At 40.1% G+C, this 11,098-nt stretch overlaps 1 protein-coding gene across 1 annotated transcript; it reads right to left on the bottom strand.

Annotated features, from left to right (window-relative positions):
• Positions 1-3,581: 3,581 nt before the first annotated feature.
• On the bottom strand, positions 3,582-9,225 carry LOC115796387 (histamine H3 receptor-like). The gene is made up of 3 exons (XM_030752782.1): positions 8,979-9,225; positions 8,123-8,289; positions 3,582-4,334 (listed from the first exon to the last, which is right to left on the bottom strand). Exons 1-3 carry the CDS (start codon positions 9,223-9,225, stop codon positions 3,582-3,584), a joined length of 1,167 nt encoding a protein of 388 aa, XP_030608642.1.
• Positions 9,226-11,098: the final 1,873 nt, after the last annotated feature.

Here is an 11,098-nt window from a genome sequence, read left to right as displayed (position 1 = left end):
GACGATAGTCAGCTCCAGCACTGTGCCACGTAGAATGCTTTCACTCAAGCGTAACGTCAAATACGGCTCTCGCAAACTACCTCCTCTGCCCTCTCCCAGCCTGTTTGCCATCACAGAGGGAAAAGTTATTGCACGGCATGATGAAACTGCATGTGTCAAGATGCATTTCATTCAAGCCAAATGGATTTAAATGCAGATGCAAAAAGAAACAGCTGTGCACAGACACAGTTAAGCACATGATTTAAAATAAAATATGCACACACTCAAACATCTATACTCCCACATGCATAACTTAATGCCCCTCTCCTTTCCATTGTTCAGTGAGTCTTCTTAGCTGTAGGGTCAAAATGTCTCCAAGTAATCTAACTAGCTCTGACTTATGGGACAATATAAGGTCTGCCATGAGTTCTGTCATTACAGTTTCACGCACCAGAGGCGGATACAGCTCTAGACCACCAATGAACCTGCCATATTGCTATCCAACCTGACCCCGCAGTTGCAGTAAACCTAAGTGAACCGTAGTTTCGAAAGTCGACAGCAATAACCACTGCAGAATTGCTTTTAATCAACGTCTGAAATGAGGGTGACTTGAAGCGTCGCCCCATGCTGATTAAATGTAATTGTTTAATTGCCAAGTGCTGGGAACCCATCCTAAGAGGATTCCAATGGAATTATTTAATCTCTAGTCAGGAAGTACACTGCAGGAAAAAGCTGGGGGAAAACGAAAGAAGGGAAAAGGTAAAAAAAAAAAGAAAATCTAGCAGAAATTGTTTTTTATACATATGCATTTTTTTTTTTAACTACATCATGAAACATTAGCTGTGGTTTACATTTAGCTTAGAAAGTTAACAGAATGGGATGGGGGGGGGACTTGCACACTCAGTGGTGCCACAAACACTAAAGAGGTTGCAGCTTTAACATGTACCTTCACATTAAAGTGGTTAGATGCTGTCTGCAGGTTCACTTCTGCGTTCCGGCTTTACTCCAAAATAACAAAAATGTAGAATACTGGCCACTGCTATGTTGTAAAGAGTGCCTGCATCTTTTGCCACGCATTACCGTGCCTTCACACCACATCTGCCACCTTTCACAGTCTCTTTGGTATTATCCAATTTGAAAACAAGAGATTCCAGCATTAAATCGCTCCAACAAAGTGCTAAAGGAGGAGCTCTAAGAGTTTACTATTCAAAGATCCTCATGGGGAAGTTAAAAAGGCCCTCTCCCCCCTCTGATCACCTACTGATCTCTGCTAATGGGGCTCTATAAACTTAAGGGGTACAGGTGTGCTCCATTTGAGGTCACAACACATTGCTTGGGGTCACAAACAGCCACCATTAACACATAACACAGACATGATGGGATTAAGAGGCACATGCTCACACATTTCTATGTGTTCATAATTATTGTCTCTCATCTGTATTTCCCATGGTGCTACCTCTCTTAGACCAATTTAAGCTGGCATGATCCCCAATTGGTTTGGCACACAAGCCATGACATTTCAATCTATCAACAAAAATCAATAGCAGGACTCCTCTTAATATAACTGTACACGGTGCAAGTGCTCCACAGTAACACCACTCTTGCTGTCGCATTCAAATAAACAGAGAGTAAAGCCAGCCTTGCCATTCTGCTGATAAATGCAGTTCTGCCCTCCCGAGGGAAATGTGCCTGCATCCCTCTGGTCAGAAGTGTGCTTCTGTCCCCCCAACACACCACGGGTGGAGAGGGAGTGGGGTGGGGGAGGCAGAGGCCACTTCCCTGCAGCTGTGCCCTTATTCCAAGCACCTGACCAGGGGCCCAGATGTGCACACAGGCAACAGCAACAATTTGAGAAATGTAAGTCCCCTGTGGGACCCAGGCACCTGCAAATGTAACCTCACTATCTAACATGATGGCGTAATTACAGGTCTAACAAGTCTACATCTGGAAAGGACTCATTTAATCCATCAAATCAAACGTTACCAGACTGGGGAACAATACAAAAATGGAACTGCACTCTCAGCATTTCATCTGCACATCAAACAAATTCCACTCTGCATTTGGCACTGACCCAATTAGCCATCAGGTAGACAGCAACTACAGGGCACATGGCTGTCATTTACAACACAACACAGCAATATTATATTTTTTATTTCATTTCGTGGTGTGCATAAAGATCATGAGATAGTTAAAGGCATGTGTTTTTATTTTTGCTTCCATTGATTTAAAAAAAAAGGGGAAAAAAGCTGATGTTTAATACAGTGCCATTCCCATGAGCCAAGAAGATCACATATGAACTGCTACTAATAGTAATAATTACTGCTGCACAAATTTATGGCATTCAATAGCATTACAGCACTCAGTGACACTATATATAACATTGGCCAGAGCACATGACACACTGCTACTGATTAGGTTTTTACATTTGTAAAGTTACTATATGCAAAATACAATAAACTGACTGACTTCACTCCATAAAGCTCTGCACTCAAAGGAAACTGTAAAGGTTAATGGTGACATCTAGTGGCAGATAAGGATACATGCACAGTTAATCACAGTAAAATGGTATTTTGTCATTGTAAACAGGTACACTTCCCTTTTGTATACAAAGCCAGACTCTTCCTGATAAACAAAACAACTTATAACAATTTGGTACTGATAAATATGCTACATGCTGACCAGTAACCCTTATTTTATTAATTTTATTAATTTATTTATTTTTTTGCCCAGGGACTGCAGATGGAAATTAGCTGATAGCTAAATCTGGCACAAAGCATCTTTTGCTTTTATGTGATTAATGTTTTTTGTACATGGTCCCTGAAAGAAATAAACTTGAAAAAAAAATAATGAATTTGTATTTATAATATACTCAAACCAGTTCCTAATACATAACAAGATGCCTCAATCATAGATTATAAATACACATCTCATTTGACTTTCTGCACACTTAAACCTAATGGCACTTTGTGTTTTCCTCACTATACTTCTGGTGTTGCGAGAGTAGTAAGCCTTCTGACAGCAGAGGGTGATAGTGATCTGTTTATTTAAGCTGAAGCCACAGTGGAGGGAACCCTTTAAATATAATAATTTATATATATATATATATATATATATATATATATATATATATATATATATATATATATATATATATATATACAAAGAAGACAATAAAATGCATTTCTTGATGATATTTCACTGATACATAAGCTGACAGATGCCATCATAATATTTTTTGCATGGTATTTCTTCATATTGTTTTACTTTTTTCTTCCCCATATGCAACAACTGACATACAACTGCTGTTTTTCAGTTGCTCCACTAGTGTGTTATCAAAATACATTTGGGGATATTTTTATGCTTCCACTTAGCACATACTTCAGCTAAACCCAATAAAACCTGCCTAAATTGCAATATGTGTTGCAGTAAAAATCTTTAACGTCCAAACACCATAAAACACTGCTGAAAAATATTAATTGCTTTCTATATGACAAACTGTGGTGCACTGATTGATTTGAATGGTTTACAGGTTAGACGTCTGACACACCCATCAACAATTCTGGCATATTGTTCGTCGCCATCCATCCACGGGCATCTGCTTGTCACTGGCCCATGCGCAGGACAGATGATGGAGGAGTAGTGTGCCGCTTTGGGCAGAGAATCTTGCTAAAGGCCCTGCGGAAGCTACTGTGGCACAGCGGGTATAGGAATGGGTTAATAGCAGAGTTGAGCCACAGGAGCCAGAAGGTGACCTCGTACCAGTGATGCTGGATGCATCGCCCTCTGCAGGCAGCACGGATGATCATCAGTAGGGTGTACGGTGCCCAGCAGATGGCAAACACACATACTATAATGGCCAAAGACTTAGCAATTTTCTTATCCCTGGACAGACGGCTGGGATGGACAGCCCTGCTGTTTGAGGCATCTAGCTTACCCAAGCCAGGAGAGGACGTCTGGGAGTTGATAGAGCCTCTTACAGCCAGCTTTATCCCAAACCCCCAATTGTGGGACAGGGGGATGCCTTCCCCCTGGGCAGAGGCAGGTTCGCTTGCTTGAAGGTGAAGCTGAGCCTCCCTGCTATGCAGCCTCCTCCTGCGTATACTGAGGTAAATGCTGAGGTTGAAGAAAGCCACAGAGATGAAAGGAGAAAAAAACTCCAGCATAGAGGCACTCAGCAGGAAGTACCAAGAGTAATAGAACTCTGCAAAGCACTCATCCTTTGGCACGCGGCTTCTACCCACCAGCAGCTCCCAGAATATGATAGCAGGGCCATACAGGACAAAGGCTAGCACCCAGACTGCAATCATCTTAATTATGGCTTGATGAGTCATGCTCTGTCTGGCACGGTAACTTACCTGCAGTAAATACATAAATCAGAAAATATACTTGAGAAATCATCATGTGCAGACACTCAATTATTGCATTTTTCTATTATTGCAGAAATATTTGCAAATGCTTATGTAGCTACTGGAACAATACTAGAGGAGAAGGTATTCAGGCTGTTTAACACAGATATATAACAATGAGACAATATAAAAAGGCCATATTACAACAAAACTCTCCCATTTGCTACATTCTTGATATAAATTACAACTGAAACTGGACTGCAAAATCAATTTAAGTTTAGTTTTAGTTATAAAATCTTAATTATGCAAAGTATAAATCACCATTTTATTACTAATCTTCCACCAAACCAAGAGCCATTTGTTGATCTGTCTGTCTAAATCTGTGTCAAGATTAGGTTAAAAAACTACCAAGTCAAAATGTGGTAGAGAGGTGCAGACTGGCCATAGGGGGAAAAAAAACATTGAATTTTGGTACAGATCCAGATCACTGACTCAGCAGACAATAAGCACCTCTGAGTGCCCTTCTAAACTGGGCTGCTTAAGTAATGCATGAAACATGTACAGCATTTATAAATGTGTGGTCAGAATGTGGTCAAATGTAGCTATTTTACATACTGCAAGATAGATAATCTATAATAATGTTATTTTTAAAGCACCCTGTAGAGTGGATGAAAGAGGAAATTTCCCCTAAATTGTACTGAAGTGTTGGCAGCACACTCCAAAAGAGTATAAGTACTTGAAAAAGTATGAATTACAGTACTTGAGTAAATGTACTTGGTTTCAATTTAACAAATTTTTTATTTGATTTGACAAATCAACTTTCTAAAACTAAACACAAGCAGTAACAAGGCGATGAAACCAGTCTAGAAAGCACTGCTGTAGGTCACCATGTCTGCAAGATTATAGCCAAACTGTGAAACCCTTCAGGATAGTAATGAACCCACAAAAGAGAATTATATAATAACATTGGCATTATATACATACAGTCCATCCATCCATTCTCTTCTGCTTATCCTTTTCAGGGTCGCTGGAGCCTATCCCAGCTGACATAGGGCAAGAAGCAGGGTACACCCCGTACAGGTCACCAGCCTGTCGCAGGGCCAACCATTCACACTCACACCTATGGGCAATTTAGAGTGATCAATTAACCTAACCCCAGTAACTGCGTGTCTTTGGACTGTGGGAGGAAATCCACGCAGACACAGGGAGAACATGCAAACTCCACACAGAGGTCTGGCCCAAGGTGGAATTGAACCCCTTCTAGACGTGATTCTAACTGTGAGGCAGTAGTGCTAACCACCATGCCCCCATGCTGCCTTCATACATACAGTACTGTACAGTACATACAGTACTGTGCAAAAAATAAATATATTTCTTTACATTTTGCCAGATATTCTTGTCAATTTTAAAGGTGGTCTTGAGCAATAGTGGTCCAGGCTTTCTGAAGGTCTTTCAAAGTTTTTCTTTGGACATTGACTGCTTTTTCACTCATGTTCAGTCCAGTCCTTGTACCATTTTCAAAGGATTTTCTTTCTGTCAAGACACTTAACACTGACCTATGAATCATTCAAGCATAAAAAGACAAATAAGAAAGAAATGGAATACCTAAAAAAAACTATCTTCAGCAGATGAACAGTATCTGAAAGTCATGTCCTTAAGAAATAAGAAAAAGTTCAGCAAAGACCTGATTCAGGACCTGAGAGATCTGGCCCTTCAACTGTTCACTGAAGCCTCATCAGAAATGGTCTCAGTGGAAGGGCGTCTGTCAAAAAAACATTCTTAAGGATGGGAAGCAAAGACAAAAAGACCGAGGTATGCCAAATAACACAAGAACTGGACTGAAAATCAGTGGCAACAGGTCTGATGGAAAGATGTGAATTTAGTGAAATGTGAAGTTTGAAATTTTTTTTCGTTCAAATTGTCATCAGTATCTATGAAGGAGTCAACAACAGTGTCTACAGCTGCCTGTAAAATATGTTGGGGGCTCTGTCATGGTTTGGGGTTGTATTACATCCAGTGGTGTTGAGGATTTTTGTCAAAAGTGATGAAATTATGAACACAGAAAAGTACCATCAGATTTTTTGGCAATAGCTTCGTTTTTCAAGCTCGTTAGAATTGTACAAACTATTTTTTATGCTTTATTTTCTGTATTCTCACGTACGTTGCACACGTCTCAACAAATCCCATATTTCCTATTTTTCCTAGCGATATAAAAAAAACATGAGGGGGTGACACTAGACTTTTGCACAGCACTGTCTATACCAACCAGCCCGAGCACTGAAGTGTGCACTGTCTAAATGTGTAAATTGTCTTTGTAACATTACAGAACATTTTTGACAGAGAGAAAAAAAAACAACACATAATGAGCGCATCACTGTAACATCATGCAGCACAAGTCAGTGAAGCGCCTCTCATCATTGTACCTGTTAGTGTCACATCCTATATCTCTGCTCCCATGCTATGTACAGCTCGCAGCATATGTCGTCTGCAGCTGCTCTGAATATCTACGTGTGTCGCTCACTTTCTTTCCAGTTAACTGAAGATCTTTGTGAAAGAATATGAAACATGGAATTTGTATAGCATAAGCATAGCTCCTGGCCACATTCAACTCTACATGTTAATTAGCTAACACGTGCAGTGTTAACTGACTAACTTCCTCTCTGCTGTTAATCAGTTTTTAAAATAAAAAAAATAAAAACTTTGTTACTTTTTTTTCTAAGACCTTAGTAGACAAATCCAGATTTCCTCTCACATTCCTCAGTCTCACAGACTGACACATAACTTCAACATTGTCCTGTTAGCAATTTGGAATGCCAGTGTCAATATGATGCCATCTCATTGATTTAATCTTTTCATTTCGAAGACAAACTTTGCCTGTGACTGCTGGTGACCCTTTGTCTTTGTGTGTTCAGAGGAAAATGCTTTTAGGAAAATGTTTCCTGGCTGTCGGTGGCCTGTCTCTGCCATGATTGATCTCTGCAGGTCAGAAGGACCTTGATACGAAGGGGGATCTCTATGATCAAAGCTGGCTAATTAAAGAAGAGGCTCTCTCTCTGGTGTTATTTGTATTCATTGCTCTGATGTTAAGTGTTTGCTTCTGAAAGGAAACAGAGCACTCTCTTTGTCTACTATGCCAAGCCTCATCCCACCTTTGAGTTATCACACACGTGTGGGATCCAGTCAGCTGGGTAATACACAGACAAGCCCCAACAACAGGCTAAATGGAGCTTACATCTGTAGAGGTTAGGAAAAAAATGCTTTCAGAGAATGTGTTCTGAAACAGGAAATGGAAACTCTACATTAGCGGTCATGTGTTTTAGAAAAAAAAAAATCAAGTAATTGTTGAGTGCAAATAAAGTGGAAATTTAAATTAAACTGATAGTTTATTGACAGTGACAGCCTAGTCTCTCCAAAAGTCGCAATTGTTTTATCTTCATCATGTGGAAAAACTATAATTAGGGGTGGCGCTGGGCCTGAATGGGTCAGGAATGGTTAACCTCTGCAGATGGGCACATTTGGGAGGTTGAGCATGGATTGCCCCTACCAATGAACTGGGAGACTCATCAGAAATGAAGTCACACAGTGGAAGAGTAAACACTAGTATATTTACAAGGAACTGAGATTTTAAACTTCTAACCTTATACTTTAAAAGCTTCATTCAAAAGGGTAAACTGGATGAAAGGTGGAAAGAGGTTAGTAATATTCTTTTACAAAATTTGGTAGTTTGCTCTACTCTGTCAGAGTCCTAAATTATCCCTGATGTCTATATGCATTGAGGGACGGCACATTCTACTCACTGCTCTGGTGACTGACAGGAAGCGGTCGTAGCTGATGAGAACAATGCTGAAGACAGACGCTGAGCAAAGCAGGTAGTCCATGACCAGCCACAGTTTACACAGTCCTCTGCCCAGTGTCCACCTGCCTGTGAGGATGTAGGGGATGTATACCGGGATGCAAAATGCCCCTGGAAAAATTGTGGTGATGTGATGGGATTGGAAACCAAAGAAAAAATAACAATATTTAATACATTTTCAGTACTCAAGTGTGTAACCAGATTATCAATATAGTACAATTTACTTGCTAACATAAAAATATGTATTTACAGGAGAAGCTGTAGTTGTAGACAATGTACACTTTTAAATGTCAGTAAATATTAATACACCATTAGTGTGTGTTATAATAAATTATAAAAATGCTTCTATAGTGCTTGTAATTGCCTCATAAAGCAATTAAATTGTAGGAAAACTGTATAATGTGAACAAGCAGATCATAAAGATTAGGCAAATTTGCTTTTGCAAAATAAAAAATGGCATCAAGGTCTATATTTATTATCGGTCACATTCATTTAACTGATTAGCAGCTATTTAATCTTGTAATCTGGCTCCAGTCAATCACTGTATCCATTAGCAGCCATCTAAAATGCAGGGAGAATGAAAGACATAAAGAGGAGTGTCCTTATTCCTAAAATATTCTAGGACTTTCACAACTTTACATATCATATCATCAAAGATACATGAGTCACTCAATCATATTGTATCACATCAAATTATGTTACGTTAATATGTGCATTTTGTGTTAGACACAGCATTATATCAACTTCACTCGATTTTCTGTTATTCCAGGCTATATAAGGTAGACTGCGCTTGGACTTACCTACAAGAAAATCTGATATTGCCAAATTCAGGAAGTAGTAATTGCACTGTCTCCTCAAACTCTTGTCCACTTTAAATGCCAAAATGACGAGCGCGTTGCCCAAAACTATCACAACAACCAAAGTCACCATCATCACCATCAAAATGACAACCATGGGTCCTGAGAAGACGAAGCTGCTCTGGACTCTGGTGGAGGCATTGCCAAAATAGTACCCAGTGGAGTTAGGATCAGTTTGCTCCTCCGACATGGTCCTGGTGTGAGGTGAATGCTGCGCTCGTTAAATCCCAAATAGGCCAGAACTAAATACAATACGCAACAGGTGCCAGACGAACGGACACTGCGTTCAACACCCCATGTTCCGAAAGCTCCGGTTTCCAGATGAAACTGAGCATCATGTCCACGAATATCCACGAGAGAGCGCGCGACGCTCCTCACAACAGGACCAGGACACCTGATCGATTACGCACGTCTGGCAGCGTTTGTCTGGCATGAAGCGCTCCGTTAAAATGAGAATTCTTCTCCACACAACCATGAAATAGTTTTCGAGCACAGTTATGATTTAGAAGCTCTGTAATGTTACTGGCACACTTCTTTAGTAATAACGCTGGATAGGTTTGGCTTAAAACTTAAGCGCTATATGCCTTTTATAAAGCACTTATAGGGACAGCAAGAAAAAAAAAGGGAATTCGGCCTCTATTTCAGCAGCATCTTCTTCGTTGTTCATGGAAAGACAGTTTTTATCTTTTTACTGTTTACTAAGATTTCTCACCCGCAAATGCATTAGACTCTGCTTTACTGCTTTATTTTTGTTTTCTATAAAAACGTCTTTAGGATGTGAGTGAACACAGGCAGCACCTACTAAGCTTCTCTCGTATTTTTCTTTGCTGACATACATTCACAAAAGCTTCACATCTGATTCACAGACGCACATTCCCTCGCCACAGCGGAACCTAAGTGGAAGGTGTGTGGGTGTGTGCGCAGGAAGCCCATTTGCTGGGATGTACACACAATAGCATGCTGAAGGTTTGACACCAACAAACTGTCATGACAAATACCTCATCCCAGACGCAGGGTGAGTGCGCAACGCAACAGAGCACTTCCATTAGCTATAAAAACAACTTTTTTTGTTGTTTCACTTCGATCGACCATTCGACCTGTGTTGTCACATCTTGCATCTTGGATTGCCCCCCACCACGAAATCTTGAGGTCTTAGGTTTGATTCTGAAAGTGCAGTTAGGTGTTAGGAGCATTATTCCCAAAATAAGTCTCACACTATTGTTACAGTGGGAAAAAAACAAGTTTATTTGCATATTATCTTGCCAGCTCCCCCAATTGTGACAGTAGAAGTGACTGAAGAGTGTAGTCTGAATTACTGTCATTTTCTCAAAAATGGAGGCACCATCATCTTGCAGAGTTAGTCACATTGGAGATGCAACACAGTATCAGAGTAATGGAAGTACACATTTTCACACAGGTCATTTAGCAGTGTTAAAGGAAAACAAGTGTGCTAATGTATGAGAAATGCTTTGCAACTGCTCAAATATGACAATGCATTTGTGAGTTTACAGAAACTGATGAACTGAGTGGGACTGTGGAAGGATAATAATAAATAGTGCACCTGCAGCAAGGGTAGGTTAGGGATTATGTAAAAGGTTACCCTCCCATATTAAATTGTGAGTTGAACATTCAGTGTATGTAATGCCAGGTCTAAAGTATGAACAACTGCCCTGCTTTTAGTAGAACATTCACATATAAATAGAACCAAACCGTGTGTGTGTGTGTGTGTGTGTGTGTGTGTGTGTGTGCGTGCGTGTGTGTGAGAGAAAGAGAAATTGTCAAGTCATGTCATGGCAGTACAACTGGAAAAAGACTAAAAAAGTACAGCTTGTTCAAAAGCAAAAAGCCCCTACTCTCTACAATGAACATGGCACCACAGATTAGGTTTGCAAAGTAGCATCTGAACAAACCACAAGACTTCTGGAACAATGTCCTTTGGACAGACGAGAGCAAAGTGGAGATGTTTGGCTATAATGCACAGCAGCACTTTTAATGAAAAGCAAACATAGCATATCAGTACAAACGCCTCATACCATCTGTCAGCACAGTGGTGGAGGGGTGAT

This window comes from Archocentrus centrarchus, chromosome 17 (assembly GCF_007364275.1).
Source record: "Archocentrus centrarchus isolate MPI-CPG fArcCen1 chromosome 17, fArcCen1, whole genome shotgun sequence".
Classification (NCBI taxonomy): domain Eukaryota; kingdom Metazoa; phylum Chordata; class Actinopteri; order Cichliformes; family Cichlidae; genus Archocentrus; species Archocentrus centrarchus.
This window is presented reverse-complemented; position numbering and strand designations above follow the sequence as displayed.

What these genes read in the sequence shown, in the direction of transcription:
- LOC115796387 (XM_030752782.1), bottom strand. Translation starts at nt 9,225, where the DNA reads ATGTCGGAGGAGCAAACTGATCCTAACTCCACTGGGTACTATTTTGGC. An exon ending in AATATCAGATTTTCTTGTAG is followed by an intron (nt 8,290 to 8,978) that starts GTAAGTCCAAGC and finishes CAATTTTTCCAG; the next exon opens with GGGCATTTTGCATCCCGGTA. An exon ending in TCCTGTCAGTCACCAGAGCA is followed by an intron (nt 4,335 to 8,122) that starts GTGAGTAGAATG and finishes TATTTACTGCAG; the next exon opens with GTAAGTTACCGTGCCAGACA.